The sequence below is a fragment of the Oncorhynchus mykiss genome, chromosome 1 (assembly GCF_057628025.1).
Source record: "Oncorhynchus mykiss isolate SJ-2025 chromosome 1, ASM5762802v1, whole genome shotgun sequence".
Lineage (NCBI taxonomy): Eukaryota > Metazoa > Chordata > Actinopteri > Salmoniformes > Salmonidae > Oncorhynchus > Oncorhynchus mykiss.
The window spans coordinates 58,156,317-58,173,142 of NC_143022.1; the positions used below are offsets into that span (position 1 = coordinate 58,156,317).

Consider the following 16,826-nt stretch of genomic DNA (forward strand, 5'->3'; position numbering starts at 1 on the left):
GTCACCATTGGCGGGGAACACGGATCCTTTCAACTTGGTAATTATCCGCTTCTCAGCCTCTTGTATCCCCTTTATATCTGACAAGATGTAAACGTTGAACTTGGGGTTACCCGTGTCTCTGGCGGCCTCTATAACACTTGCCTTGTTTACCCAGTCTTTGTGGTTGCACAAGCCCTGTAGATCACATTCCGTGAACACAGCATGCATCTTAATTGAGAGCGATAGGCATGCAGCTCGGATGTTAGCGATGTTCTTCAACAGCTGACACCGGACCTCACCGAGGTCGACACAGGTGGTTATGTATCTGTCCATGACATTGACAGTGGGCATAAAGACAGAGTGGTGCTTCTTGTTGTACATCATGTCGAGTGGTATTATGTTAGCAAACCAGCTGACGGCCACAAGCCGATAGGTGTGGTAGTCTGTGACAATATGATTGGTTAGCTCCTGTGGGTTCGGGTGATCTATCCCTGTCTCGTTTGCAGCGTTTGTACTGTGCAGAGACCATTGGTCGGTGAAGGCTCGCTCCAGTTCAGCCTTACCCATCTCTGGCATACCAAAGTCCAATTTGGGAAATTTGAACATGTGGCGATCCAACGGGGTAAACGGTGTGCAGTCCTGCTCGTGCCTGAACATCTCACGGGGGAAAAGTTTCTGTTTCCTCCTGGACTTGACCGGGGCAAGAGCTGTTGCAGTTATAGTACAAGACCGTGCTTGTTGGGAATCTCCATTAAGGGGTTCCATTTCAATATCTGCAGATCCCTGATGTTGAGTGCAAGCACTAGATGACATCCTCACCCTCATAACCACCTTGGATGTTTAACTTTACCCGTTGCAATCCAGCCATGGCTAACCTGTGGTTCAACTGGTTAAACGTCCGACCAGGGCTAATGTCAAAGAACCCTGGTGTCAGATAGGCTTATGAGTGTCTGAGGGAGGATGGCTGTTTGTCTCAATCAGCGAATAATCCTCAGGACTTGGAAATGCCATGGGAGATGGTCACCCTAGCACGCTCACTGATAGAAGCTTTGGGACCAATTAGGTATACCAACTTGGTTTTATGTGTGTGTGTCACCATAACAAACCTGTCCCCTGCATTGTTGTGACTAGTAGAGGGGTAGGGTTCTCAGCGACCCCAACTGACAAATGGTATACCTGCACAGGGTCCTTGTACTCTGTTAACGTGTCTGCGGCTATGACCTAGACGCTACAGCTATTCCCCAATAGCAGTACCAAGTGATATCTACTCCATGATACTGTGTCATGGGCTTAGCAACACAGAAAGGAATAAGGACATGTCACGGGTCCAGGTTGAGTCAAGTTTAAACATTTCTTTATTCATGGTACAAAGCATTGTATAGTAACGTACTTAAACAGGCATATACACGCCACACACTTCATAGGTGAACCGCATATCGGCTTCAATACAAATTCCAAGGCTACACAGAACACAAAGTACACAAAGCATCTGTTAGGTTAGTCGTTAGTTACAAAACATGATGCGAAATCACGCCTGGGCAAAGTGTTATCTTTATCGGCTTTGTGATTGCAGCATTCCGTCATCATCACACGGGACCATGGGATAGATTCTCCTATGATGGAGAATATTGAGGCCCGGAACGAGTGTAGGGCTGTATAATCTGCGTCCGTGATATATATCCTGAGAGCCTCTATAATGTTCAGGGCAAGGTCCTTATTTTGACCCTTAAACCTGCCGACAAAGTACATGTTCAGCCAGGAGTGTACGTTTGTGTGTGTCTTGTTTCTTTCGAAAATACAGGCCAAGCCGTCAACGACTGCTTCAACCAGGTTCATATCGTCCATCTCACGCCGGAAAGTGCTCAGGGTGATGGGGGTTCTTCTCGTAATGGTGCTTGAATCCAAAGTTTGCCATGGCTGTCATGTCATCAGTGTTGTCAATGTACAGCTTATCCAGTGAGCAGGTTTTTACTTCTTCTTCGGTCTGGTTACCTCCGTAACGTTTTTTTTGAGCTGGGTCCGTTTCTTCTCGTTGGCAGCCAAGGCGTCATTGTCCATGTGTACGGCCATGATACCTGAGTACGCAGCTGCTTCAATTGCACTGGTCTTGCTAGAGTCGTGACAGGCAAAATGCTTCTCACGTAATAGCGATCGGCCAGCAGGTCCAGAGTGTCTTCACATGTCCTTGTTGCTTGTTCTAGAGCTCTTGCCACCAAAGCACCGATCATGGTCACAAACATGTTGTGTGAGAGGAAGGCTTTGTGGTGTTCTCTCAAGGGAAGACTATTGGCTAAGGCTTTCTCACACTCTGGACTCCAGAAGTTAGAGTTTGTAGCGGAGCACAGGACATGCACCAGTTTGACAGTGCCGTACTTGGTCGTAGGGATGTCGATCTTCACCTTCTTGGCGCGTGCACTCTTTACGATGTCCTGTACGAACTCATTCATCGGAGCTGACTTGTAGAAATATTTGTTTTGCTCAGGGATCAAGGGTTGAAGTTTCAGTGGCACGCCAGTAACCTTAGCAGAGGCTCTGGTTCTGGTAGTAGGAGGTTTTGCAGAAGCCATTGTATGTATCCCGACTAGAGTCCTGACACGATGTAAAGTTAGGAACCGCGGTGGTATCTTATGCAGGATAAGGGAGTTGACGCTAGCAAGGTTAATAAATAGAGATAAACGGCACTATAGGTCCTATAGCCAGTATGACATTAGCCGCTGTCAGCTGTGGTGATGTGTTTACAGGAGCAAAAACATTAACATGGGTTCCAATGTCTACTTTTCTCACGACGGTACAGTTGGCAACAGAGAAACTGTGCACTTCGTCCGTGTAGCCCTGTCTAAAGCAGACCTCCTACACTGGTAGGTTGCAGTGCGGTTGCACGTGTCACCGTATATCATTAAAGAGTCTGCGCTTGAGGGCCAACTTCATCCCCGACAGTGTATTTGACCAGTCCTTGTATTTGGAGACATCGCCCTGTTGCGTTCTGCGATATTATGTCCTCCGCTGTCAAGATAAGCCAGCTAGTTTCCAGAAAGTGGTGAGGATTCGAGTTTGGACAGTTGCAGAGGTGTAGCAGTAGGGTTAGGAAGCGACTTGAACCTAAGAGCTGAAGTGAAAGCAGTCGAAGGAGGCTCGGTGGTCACATCACCGTTCTCTGGGCCGCCGTGGGAGGTGTAACGTCATTAAGGGCCGTGGCTATATTCCCACTGGCATCCACAGACTCGGTTGTAGTGCCATGATTCCCAGGTTCGATGGTTGAGACTGGTAACTGACCCTCTGCAAACGGGATGGTGGCAGTTGATAGGGTAACAAGTAGACACCTCAAGGGTATAGCTGAAAACGCCAAAGTTTGTCACAATCAAGACTGGAGATGATGTGGCTACTGCATACACTTAATAGGCTAAAACTGACAATTGCCAATTCCCCCTACTACCACTTTAGATAGACCGCATGGTCCTGACATTTTGTCTTACATATCAATGCTTGCCGCAATCCACCCTAGACTCACAGAAAAGTATCTACAATGCTCCTGTTTGTCCTCACTGGGACATCTTGAATCTCTGTACCACCCAAACTAGAATAATCAATAAAGGACAGGTTAGAGCTGAGAGGGTGACTGAAGCAGCAGCCATGATCTGACTGCGGCCTATCATGAGCTCGCAGTTGACACATTTGGTTCCCTGTGATTGCGAAGCTGTCCCGTCTCGCACTTTGTCAATGTATTTCCGAGCTGTGGCATCCATGGCGATGATGTCCTGTAACACTGTCTCTCCTTGCTGGAGCAACAGTGTCGACTGAGCGGATCGGTTCCGAACGATAGCGATAGACGTGTCGATGTCTACCTCGGAGAGAGAGTAGACCTTGGACAGTATCCTGGGACTCTTGGTCATCTGGACCACAATCCCATCGTTCACTGTGTCGATATCAGGCTTTCCAGCTGATGTGCTCCTCAGGGTGAACCTGTCTGATTTTGGTAGCAGATAAGTCCGAAACATGGGGCACCACACACCACGGGACACTCCAAGTCTATCTCACCCTTGTCGTTCACCTCACAGGCTGAAACCATCTCCTTGTCAGGTTCCATATGTTCGCATACCCCCCTCTGGTCACACTGGGGCATCCTGTAGTTGTAGTTGGTGTCGTTTACCATGTGCCTGTCCAGCCAACAAGTCCTGTTACCCCTGGAGGAATCTATGAAGGCCATGTACCATTGGGAGAGCACAACAGGATTCCAACTGTTCCTCCTGACTACCATCACTAGCCTAGAGGATGACAGGGAACGGCTCGCAACTGGTATATCGGTGTAGAACTCTGTGATGAAGCCTGGTTCGCATCCCGTCATATCCGACCTCAATACAACTTCACCGCACGACAGTAAGCGCTGGTGAGCTCCCTGGAAGGCAAATGTGACAGAGTTGAGATGTATGGCCAACTTGAACGCTCCACTCTTCCAGGTGTCAAGGTGTCCAGGTGTCAACCCATTGAACCTACTTGGACCCAGAGGGCAGCTGGTTGTATAGATGAGGGTCTGTATTGAGGTATGATAAGGTGCTGGGGATATTGTTAACTACATTTTCCAGGGCTCCTTCAATCAAGGTCCTGTAATATTCCATCACATCCACCACGTGAGGATCCGAAGCCGAGACCTGGTTCGGATACGGCCAAATTGTGGTTGTTCATGATACGTGTGTCCATGAGAGCAGCCAGATCGTTGAAGGCTGCGTTGAGCAATGTCATGGGCCTATTGTATTCCAGCGTGGCTGTTGACAATGCAATTGTTGCATCGAGCCAGGTGCCAGATGAACATAATTGATCGAAACCTTTATGAGAGTAAGGTAACCCTATGCAGGCCACCTGGGAACATTTGGGGTAGTCTACTTTGAGCTAGGTCCAGTTGAAGCCTATAAAGAAATGATAGGCAATGTAGGTGCTGCGCCTCTCCGGTGTGCGTATCTTCCATCTGCCTGGGTTGAGTATCACCCTGTGGTCGAGGGAGTCGGGAGACATGTTACCGTTTCTGATTAAACGACCCCGTTCAGAATCTAGACTGTGTTCCCTGGTGTCCCCGGAACCTGGGTTTGACGGTGAGTCTTGACTAGACACGGAGTAGAGAATAAGAAGCAGAGCTGACAGTAGCATATACATACTTCCGGCGCCGACAGAGATGGCCGCCTCGCTTCGCGTTCCTAGGAAACTATGCAGTTTTTTGTTTTTTTACGTGTTATTTCTTACATTAGTACCCCAGGTCATCTTAGGTTTCATTACATACAGTCGAGAAGAACTACTGAATATAAGATCAGCATCAACTCACCATCAGTACGACCAAGAATATGTTTTTCGCGACGCGGATCCTGTGTTCTGCCTTACAAACAGGACAACGGAGTGGATCCTATGCAGCGACCCAAAAAAACGACTCCGAAAGAGAGGGAAACGAGGCGGTCTTCTGGTCAGACTCCGGAGACGGGCACAGCGCGCACCACTCCCTAGCATTCTTCTTGCCAATGTCCAGTCTCTTGACAACAAGGTTGATGAAATCCGAGCAAGGGTAGCATTCCAGAGGGACATCAGAGACTGTAACGTTCTTTGCTTCACGGAAACGTGGCTTACTGGAGAGACGCTATCCGAAGCGGTGCAGCCAACAGGTTTCTCCACGCATCGCGCAGACAGGAAAAAACATCTTTCTGGTAAAAAGAGGGGCGGGGGCGTATGCCTTATGACTAACGTGACATGGTGCGATGAAAGAAACATACAGGAACTCAAATCCTTCTGTTCACCTGATTTAGAATTCCTCACAATCAAATGTAGACCGCATTATCTACCAAGAGAATTCTCTTCGATTATAATCACAGCCGTATATATCCCCCCCCAAGCAGACACATCGATGGCTCTGAACGAACTTTATTTAACTCTCTGCAAACTGGAAACAATTTATCCGGAGGCTGCATTCATTGTAGCTGGGGATTTTAACAAGGCTAATCTGAAAACAAGACTCCCCAAATTTTATCAGCATATCGATTGCGCAACCAGGGGAGGAAAGACCTTGGACCATTGTTACTCTAACTTCCGCGACGCATATAAGGCCCTGCCCCGCCCCCCTTTCGGAAAAGCTGACCACGACTCCATTTTGTTGATCCCTGCCTACAGACAGAAACTAAAACAAGAGGCTCCCACGCTGAGGTCTGTCCAACGCTGGTCCGACCAAGCTGACTCCACACTCCAAGACTGCTTCCATCACGTGGACTGGGAGATGTTTCGTATTGCGTCAGATAACAACATTGACGAATACGCTGATTCTGTGTGCGAGTTCATTAGAACGTGCGTTGAAGATGTCGTTCCCATAGCAACGATTAAAACATTCCCTAACCAGAAACCGTGGATTGATGGCAGCATTCGTGTGAAACTGAAAGCGCGAACCACTGCTTTTAATCAGGGCAAGGTGTCTGGTAACATGACCGAATACAAACAGTGCAGCTATTCCCTCCGCAAGGCTATCAAACAAGCTAAGCGCCAGTACAGAGACAAAGTAGAATCTCAATTCAACGGCTCAGACACAAGAGGCATGTGGCAGGGTCTACAGTCAATCACGGACTACAGGAAGAAACCCAGCCCAGTCACGGACCAGGATGTCTTGCTCCCAGGCAGACTAAATAACTTTTTTGCCCGCTTTGAGGACAATACAGTGCCACTGACACGGCCTGCAACGAAAACATGCGGTCTCTCCTTCACTGCAGCCGAGGTGAGTAGACATTTAAACGTGTTAACCCTCGCAAGGCTGCAGGCCCAGATGGCATCCCCAGCCGCGCCCTCAGAGCATGCGCAGACCAGCTGGCCGGTGTGTTTACGGACATATTCAATCAATCCCTATACCAGTCTGCTGTTCCCACATGCTTCAAGAGGGCCACCATTGTTCCTGTTCCCAAGAAAGCTAAGGTAACTGAGCTAAATGACTACCGCCCCGTAGCACTCACATCCGTCATCATGAAGTGCTTTGAGAGACTAGTCAAGGACCATATCACCTCCACCCTACCTGACACCCTAGACCCACTCCAATTTGCTTACCGCCCAAATAGGTCCACAGACGATGCAATCTCAACCACACTGCACACTGCCCTAACCCATCTGGACAAGAGGAATACCTATGTGAGAATGCTGTTCATCGACTACAGCTCGGCATTCAACACCATAGTACCCTCCAAGCTCGTCATCAAGCTCGAGACCCTGGGTCTCGACCCCGCCCTGTGCAACTGGGTACTGGACTTCCTGACGGGCCGCCCCCAGGTGGTGAGGGTAGGCAACAACATCTCCTCCCCGCTGATCCTCAACACTGGGGCCCCACAAGGTTGCGTTCTGAGCCCTCTCCTGTACTCCCTGTTCACCCACGACTGCGTGGCCACGCACGCCTCCAACTCAATCATCAAGTTTGCGGACGACACAACAGTGGTAGGCTTGATTACCAACAACGATGAGACGGCCTACAGGGAGGAGGTGAGGGCCCTCGGAGTGTGGTGTCAGGAAAACAACCTCACACTCAACGTCAACAAAACTAAGGAGATGATTGTGGACTTCAGGAAACAGCAGAGGGAACACCCCCCTATCCACATCAATGGAACAGTAGTGGAGAGGGTAGCAAGTTTTAAGTTCCTCGGCATACACATCACAGACAAACTGAATTGGTCCACTCACACAGACAGCATCGTGAAGAAGGCGCAGCAGCGCCTCTTCAACCTCAGGAGGCTGAAGAAATTCGGCTTGTCACCAAAAGCACTCACAAACTTCTACAGATGCACAATCGAGAGCATCCTGGCGGGCTGTATCACCGCCTGGTATGGCAACTGCACCGCCCTCAACCGTAAGGCTCTCCAGAGGGTAGTGAGGTCTGCACAACGCATCACCGGGGGCAAACTACCTGCCCTCCAGGACACCTACACCACCCGATGTCACAGGAAGGCCATAAAGATCATCAAGGACATCAACCACTCGAGCCACTGCCTGTTCACCCCGCTATCATCCAGAAGGCGAGGTCAGTACAGGTGCATCAAAGCTGGGACCGAGAGACTGAAAAACAGCTTCTATCTCAAGGCCATCAGACTGTTAAACAGCCACCACTAACACTGAGTGGCTGCTGCCAACACACTGACACTGACTCAACTCCAGCCACTTTAATAATGGGAATTGATGGGAAATGATGTAAATATATCACTAGCCACTTTAAACAATGCTACCTTATATAAATGTTACTTACCCTACATTATTCATCTCATATGCATACGTATATACTGTACTCTATATCATCGACGGTATCCTTATGTAATACATGTATCACTAGCCACTTTATACTATACTATGCCACTTTGTTTACATACTCATCTCATTTGTACATACTGTACCTGATACCATCTACTGTACCTTGCCTATGCTGCTCTGTACCATCACTCATTCATATATCCTTATGTACATATTCTTTATCCCCTTACACTGTGTACAAGACAGTAGTTTTGGAATTGTTAGTTAGATTACTTGTTATTACTGCATTGTCGGAACTAGAAGCACAAGCATTTCGCTACACTCGCATTAACATCTGCTAACCATGTGTATGTGACAAATAAAATTTGATTTGATTTGATTTGACATGGATCTGAGCGAGGTTGCACTGTGGATCCTCATGGCGATGGGATTGTTTTTCATTGCAGTTTCCTATAGCGTTGTTGGCTATAGTGTTGTTGGCCATAGCGACTCCCTTGACACATCGAACAAAGCATTGTGAGTATGCTAACGTTGATTAGTACAGCTAGTACAGTCGCCCTCAGACATAGTGCAGAGGTGCGGGTCGTCATAGACATTACGTGCTTCACAGTCTTCTCCGCAGTCTTTTCATTCTCTTCGATCAAGGTACCGAGTCAAGAGAAGACATCACTCCGAGCCTTGAGAGAGTGGTTCATCATGTTCACACAATCGTAGGTATTCTGAAACTACGTATCCGTTGACATTAGGTGGTCAGCAAGCGTCTGGTCCATTTCAGGGCAATAGAGTTATGCTAGGGGTTGCACAATCCATGCGGTGAGCGGCCCCACTGTTGTCATATACTTTTTCACCCTGGAGATCAGAGGCTCTTCTGTGTGCATGTAGTAGCCCGGCCTGGGCTGAGGCGAAGACGGGGTCTCCGATCCGAAAGAGAACGGTTCGAGTTCAAATGGGACTGTAACGCGTGTCGCACCGTGGATTATCATTTTAAAAACTATTTCCTCTGACAATTCCAAATGGCTAGAGATTGCAATTGGATAACCTGTACCCCCTTGGGGCCAATTGTTATCAGCGTAGTCTCCCAGATCCATGCACGAACTGGAGCCTCTGATGCACTCCACCGTTTTCGATATCAAGTGCATAGTGTCAATGAGTGACGCCAAGCCCCTTGGCCCTTGGAGAGAGGGCAGCGTGATGCGACTTGTCATTACTTGCTTGCTGGACAGCCAGTCTTCTTCCTCTCCCGTCAGTGAAGGTGTTCCGAGCCAGCGACTCGAGTGAACTATACTCTGGAGAACAGCCTGTCTGGACTGTCTGGTGACGGCACTGACACCAATAGCCTGGCGCGATGCTCAGCCCCGCTAATGTGGTGGTCACAACCTTTTGTGAGGTTCTCGTCTGCTTCACTCTGTATACCGAATGAAGGTAACCGGAGACCGTTGCTCCTTACAACGGTAGAATGCGAATGGATGCAAATTCTGTCCCCGTCCTGATCAACGAAAGCTACGGTATCCTTGTAATTCAAGTTGATAACCTGTGCGCCGTACGGGATAAATTTGACCCTCTCAATAGCGTCACGGATGATGAATTCACTAACGGGTAAAGGAGCGCCTACGTTCATGTCTGAGGACAAGCCCAATCTCAGGTTAGGCATGTCGGGAACCAGAACAAAGCTTTTGGTGAGAGGTATCCCCTGGGTGACGCGCTGGAAAAACATTGACCCTTCCAGTTTGTACACTCCATCCACGTGAGCGTATGAGTATGCTCCGTCTCCGAAGGTTGAGTTTCTGGTGTACCGGTAATGCAAAGTGCGGAGCTTGGTGGCACTCAGGTTGATTATGTTTGAGAGCACTGTGAAGGTCGGCACGCCTTCGGTGTTACCAAAGGTGTAGTTGGCCATTTCCGATATGATTCCGGCGAGGTGGACCCTATTGTCATCCAAGACGCCAGGGTCCGTTTTGCCATGTCTGATGAGGAACCGCGGCAACTTGCAGCCCGTGTCGGGGATGTAGTCGCTCGATGGCACGGCCACCACTATCCCCGCACGGTTGTTCGATACCTTGCATAGCTCCTCAAAGACCAACAATCCTGTCCTCTCCGGGTACTCTTCCTCACGGGGTATTTGATTGCATAAGGGTCACCGACGGTGTACTCTCCTATGGTCCAGCGACCAGATCTCACTTGCTCACTCCCTGTCTTCATCTGAGTGAACACTGATATGGTGTCCAGGTTCAGAAAGGCTCCATGTGACGACACGAGTAGACCCATCTCCCGTAGCGCAGTCTCTGCTTGCTCCTGCTCAGGCTCCAAATGGTCCGATTGTGTGACCTTGCCATACTGATGACGAGGGGTGTACCGCTGAAACTTCAGCCTTTCCCCTGTCATGTCCTCAATGTTTGCTGGTGACATGATGTTCGGGCAGATGATAATTATGCCTCCATCCCCGCACACAATGCAGTTCTGGCCTGTTAGTGGCGCATCATGACACTCTGGTATGGGGTCCTCGTCAGCGCCATGGTAGAGGATGTTGTCATCTTCATCATTTATGGTTATAGGTCTAGAGCACCTCTCCTTGTCACTACATTTAAAGTAACTGTACGTAGTTGTGTATTCGGTATTGTAGTCAGTATTGTACCTTTTGGTCCGTATGACATCAGCGATCTGGTATGCTGAGAGCCCAGGTATCAACTCTAACGTTGACCCGTATAGGCTGTTGATCATATCAAAGTCCGACGCCTTTACGGTCCCGATGTTCACGTTGATGACTATCACCCAAGGTGCTCGGTTCAGCTGGGACTGCAAAGTCAATATCCAGTCAAGTACAGCAGCGAGCTCTTCCTGGTAGGGGTCAGGTTGGCTGGAGTGTAAGAAGCTAAGCTTCACACCGATCTTAAGCCCCCAGCCCTGGCGGATGATAGTTTTCAGGGTTTCCTTGGCCGCTAATGGTATGTACAACTCGGACGTTTTCACCTTGTTGTACTTCAATAACGATCGTACGGCTATGGGCAAGTACTCATCATTGAGTCCCTGGGGAATGTCTTCCAACAGGATGTCGAACTCCACGAGTACGACATCACATCTCATCACGTCTAGAGGCGCGGACGGATGGTCTCGTGGTGGTCCAGACGAGAGGGCGAACACATACATTGTGACTAGACAGAAGCGTTCAGTTTTAGGTGGGACTGAGCCATATAGAACCCGGCCCTGGTTCTTGATCGAGACATCGGGCTCCTTGTGTGTAATTTCTAGCGTCCAGTCGTTATTGCTGCCATCGACTCCTTGTGACAGTCGTGCGAACGGGGTCGTGATGCAGGTAGGCGAGCAAAGACCATCTGGGTTGGTGTAGTGTAGCAGAGCATGGTTGCAATTACAGGACTGGTGCAGCTTCGGTTTCCACAGGCAGTTGACATCGAGACCCTTTTGTAACCCTAGCATGACTTTCTGATGCTTGTCATAGACGTCGATCTTGACGTAGACTGAGTCCAAGATACCACAGGTGAAGTTTTCTACGACCAGGGAGATATCCAAAATGTCCACGAAGAAGCCAACAGATTCCATTGTGATCCAGTTCTGGCCTCTGGTGATGTTGTATCGAGCATGAGCCGAAACTAGGCCCGGTTGGTCTGCCCACAACACCCACTTACCCCCAGACTTGCCCCTGTACCAAAATAACCTTTTAGGTATGTACCTTTCCGACATGCCCAAGGGAATAGTGAGTCTGGTCTCTATGACCAATATGTCGTGGTCCCCTATCCACAAAGGATTGGCGTTTAGAAACTGAATGGATACATCAGGTTCCACATCTTTGCCAGATATGTTAGGATGAGCAAGGCCATGGCCATTCTTATCACACGTGGACTTTGTCCGATTAACAAATCTGTTAATTTGAAAGAAAGTCACAGTAAACCGAGTCTGGGCAGGTGACAATGGAAACGGTCAAGCAGAAAATGCTCCTGAGTCTCTTCGACGGCACAGGCAGTATCTGCAAGCCCTTCGTTGAAGCAGGCTGGAACGTGCGACGTCTTGACATCGACGGTCGACACGGTGCCGACATCGTTGTAGACATACGAAAGTGGGACCCTGTCACAGAGTGGCAGGACCACCTTGAGACAACTACAGCTCTGCCAGGACCAATGCCAATACCCCCAGGGACCTGGAGCTCGCAGACTCTCTGGTGGAAAAGACTATAGACATCATAGAGCACTTCCATACCATCAACCCTGCCATGCAGTACTTTGTGGAAAACCCAGACTCCAGTATGCTCTGGAAGAGATGGGTTTCGCACAGACTTTACGAAGACATCGAGAATCACCCGTGGAGTGTCTTTGTCAAGATGATGAATGGTGGTGAAGAGAAGAAAACATGTCAGAACATCACAAAGGCCAAGAGCAAGGGGTTCAATATGTCTTGTAAAGACACCAGGGCTGTTAGACTCGATTACTGTCGACACGGCACCAACTACAGAAAGAGAACCCGGTTCATGACCAATAACCCATTCAGAGGCAGGATGTGCAGAAGGAACTGTGGCAGAATCAGCGACGGGAAGCATATCGAGGTAGCTCAACGAGGCCCTCGGGTGTCATCTGATACAAAGGGAGCTACAATTGGAGCAACACTAGTAAAGAGTAGGCATAAATTAGATGAGCTACACGCGTACCCGGCCGCTCTAACGACCACAATATTTAATCACGTTCACATAACCGTCCCAGGTGAGAGACACGGTGTGGACCCTACACGACCGGAGCCCACATTGACTACACTTAGGACTTGATGATTACGGTTACTGTTCTGTTTCACATTGTTATACTCTGCCTTCCTAAATGTCTATTATGTCCATGACCGAGGTGATATAATATTGACCTGTAAAAATAAAGACATGACTATATTCTGGTTGGTATGTTTCTGATTTATTCAACAAAGCACATTGTATACATACATAGATAAGGTTTCGGACTGGGATAGAAATGAGTGAAACACCTTCAAGCTTTGACAAGTTTTAAATAGTAGCCAGTGGAGACGTTCACTCTGGCACTGAGTTTGTGTAGGGGAGGCTCAGGACTTGGCGTAGGGGAAGTTCCCGGACCTTGACTACACACAAGACTTGATGGCAATGGTTACTGTTAGGTTTTATATTGTAATGCTCTGTCTTCCTAAATGTCTATTCTGTCCATGACCGAGGTGATATAATATTGACATGTGAAAATAAAGAAATTACTATATTCTGGTTGTATGTTCTGTTTTATTCAACAAAAACACATTGTCTACATAAACATACATAGAGATGCATGTCAGGGTACAAAACACTTCAATTTAGTTTGCGTAGTGAACACCAGAGCGCCCAGCTTGGACTTGGAGTGCACTCGTTTGTGTATAGGACAAGGGTAAGTTGTCGACATTTCATTCGCCTGGACACAAAAGAGTCCAGATCCGGTCTTCCTGATAGTCACAGGGACACCCCAGAGCAATGTCTGTCTCCGAGCTTCGCTTTCTACCCGGGTTTGATTCAGCACTCCCTCGATCTCGGATACCAGCAAGAGTTGACCGCGTCCCCGAGCTTTCAAGAGGCCTCGGAAACGTCTCCCCAGCGATGTTACATCGGCTAGTATGGGGTTGGAGGAAAGGCCCACTGAAAGGGCCAGGAGGTCATCGCAGCCCGGGTCTTCAATGTCTTTGGGTGTTGAATGTGTCTACGTACTCAAACCCTGAGTCCGCTTTGTAACAGTTGGGCAGCCGAACGCACTTTCTAACCGAGTACGGGGCCTTGTCGATAGAGGAACGTCTCTTGTTGTGATCGCAGTTGAGCCTCAGATACCCCGAGCCCGACGAGCTACAAGGTCCCTTTCTCATCACATGTCCCAGGTTGCAGAGCCCACAACAAGTCTGCGTCTTTCGGGTAAGACAGTAAAACGTACTTCATAGAGACCCTCTCCATCTCGTTGAGTAAAGGTCTGTAGCCTCTATGCCATCGACACTGCACAGTTCTACCGGCAGATACCAGAGTATTCTGAGGCTCAGTTTCGCCTTGGCAGAGGAAGCCCTTGACGTACACGGCAATCTTACCCACCACCTTTGCAAGCTCTCTGAGAGACGGATCGTTCTCCAGCTCGCTCATCTTGACCTTCACAAGTCTCACAAGAGACTCGACTATCACCAAGATCAGACTCGTTGTTAAGGCCTCAGATACTTTACGCTTGGTGGAGCGATCCGCTTCAGTGGCAAATTTCTTGTTGCATGTCTGACAACACTTGAGATCCACGTCCAAGTTCAATCTGCTGACAGGCCTTCCGGGTAGGAACACCTTGTTGTAGCACAGGCCGGGGCCCGTGTCTCGGTTCGCCACCACGGTACTCAAGTGTCCTCTGGAGGTGACCGTGTACCGGTGCACTGTGTTACCCGTCACAGGGTAGACAGGGTCTTCCATGAGCAGCACGGGATTGACGGAGCCCCACTTTTCACGTGACGGTAGCATTGCTTCGGGCTCACGGGTGCGTATTATACAGTAATTCACCAGGTGGTCGAAAGTCAGATCATCGCTTGTATACACTGTGAAGGTATAAGGGAAAGCCCTAGGTCTGTCTGTTAGAGTCCCGGGAAGGTTGTTGAAGGTCTCTAACGTGGTGACGGTATACATTTCATTCATTCCTTCCATAGGGAAAGGCTCTCTGGCGCTTGGTTCACCCAGAGTTTGACTTCCAGCTGAGTCGTCTACCTCATCGTAATCATTTCGTGTGTCATGGTCACTTTTCAACAGAGGTTCATCTCTGTTCATCTCCTAGGTGTCACACTTTGCCTTCTCGCTCCTCTTGGCTTTGATCCTCTCTGGTGTCAGGGTAGTTCCAATGTGAAAATGAGATATGATCTAGGGGATCAAGGGGATCCCATGGAGGGACTGGTGATCCTCAGCACTGAGGTCCAATAGTCCCCCTGTAGCTAGCATTTGGTTCAGTTCCGGGGGTTCCAATCTAACCTTATCAGAGTAGTACAGACCAAGAGCACGGTTGTATAGAGGGTAGTGATGCATGATATCATACCGCTTGCTGAGCATAACGCTTACGGTCTGGGAAAATAGAGATTGCAGCTGTGAACCGAGCTGAAGTTCCTCATCCTGAGGGTACTGTGTGTAATGTTCTGAAAAGCTTGTGCATTTGACACCCTTCAACATACACATGGCCACAAAATCACCCTGGGTGGCCACAGATTGCAGGTCTGGCATATGCCCCGAAGACTCAAAACATATGTCTCGCCCCAGTAGGCAGGTTGTGTTACCCAATCCCCCGATGGTAACATCAGCTAGTACCCTGGTGAGGTGACACGTCGTGTCATTCAAGTCTGAGGCTAATATGCAGGCGCACAACAGGTCTCCTACTCGCAGGGTTAAAGCACTAGGCGACGTGTTCCACATGTGCCACTGCCCTGTCCGGCACCCAAGTGTGAAGTAACAAGACACCGGAGGCTTTGCAGATGGTGGTGTTGTCACTTGGGGTAGATTGCCTTCGTTTCAGTACATGTGCCTTGTTCACGTTAGACTGCATGGTCCCTGAACCAATAAACACAGTAGATGGGGAACTGAGGATACATGGCTTTTATATCTGAGGAACTATTCATCCCCTTTGGAAACTATTGGTTTGATGTTCACACCATCTGCTATTGGATCACGGTTGGATATAAGCCCTTTATCAAGGTTCGGAAATGTACTCCTTAGTCAGATTAAAGGTGTGGTCTTTTCTGTTACAGCTCCATACCTATTAAACAGAGTAGAAAATAAAACACATATCCGTGTCCAAGTTATCAGATTGTATTGGTAGACACATGGCACATAACATTCAGGTGTTTTGTTGAAAAGCTAACAACAAGGTATATGCACAGTCCAATTATAAGCACAGTGTTTGATGTTCCGGATCAGGTGTTCTACAGTTCCACCTTCAACTCGTACAGACTATCTTCAAGCTTGCGTATCAGCTTTGTCATTTTCTCGTAACAATATGGGGCATGTGCTTCAGACGAGTGCCTGCACATGTAACACCAGTGCCGTTCAGCCAGTGTGATATATATCAGGTATTTCACTTCAACTGTAGGACGATTCCAAGCGTCTGGGGCAGTGATCACATTTGGGTGCGCGATGAACCCCCTGCGGAATCTCTCTTGTCCGATTTCAATTTTCAGACGGTCAGGGGTGTAGTTGTCCTTCAGGTATGGACACTGTCCTTTGGTAAAGAAAGCGTGTTGATTCAGGAACGTGTCACCTGGCACGAAGTCTGATATACCCACGTTGCACTGGTGAGAGTCTCCCTTTCCCGTGTATTCCATGTTAGTTGGGTCTCCCAACCAGGCAAACCGTGATAGGTTGTAATCTGCAGCCTACACCACTGTCGGAGTCAACGTTGGCTGCTGATGTTACGGTAGCCTCCTGTTTCGAAGGAAGCCCCAGCAACATTGCTTCACCGGCGAAGAACGACTTGTCACCATTTTGCACGTTCTTCCCTCCGTTTGTTGCGGTCATCCATTCTATCTGCCCCAGCATGTTTCCATCCCAGTATGGGTCGATACCGGTGGCTATGTATTATCCATCTTTGAAAACAATTTTGTTATGGATTGTGGGTTCTCCC

At 48.7% G+C, this 16,826-nt stretch overlaps 1 protein-coding gene and 1 pseudogene across 1 annotated transcript; both read right to left on the minus strand.

Annotated features, from left to right (window-relative positions):
• Window positions 1–1,476: 1,476 nt before the first annotated feature.
• On the minus strand, window positions 1,477–2,546 carry LOC149985585 (uncharacterized; annotated as a pseudogene).
• An 11,501-nt stretch (window positions 2,547–14,047) lies between these two features.
• On the minus strand, window positions 14,048–14,989 carry LOC149985586 (uncharacterized). The gene has a single exon (XM_090184456.1). The coding sequence runs from the start codon at window positions 14,987–14,989 to the stop codon at window positions 14,048–14,050; it is 942 nt and encodes a 313-aa protein (XP_090040582.1).
• Between the last annotated feature and the right edge of the window lie 1,837 nt (window positions 14,990–16,826).

Coding starts and splice junctions, on each gene's coding strand:
- LOC149985586 (XM_090184456.1), bottom strand. CDS start 14,989: ATGAACAGAGATGAACCTCTGTTGAAAAGTGACCATGACACACGAAAT.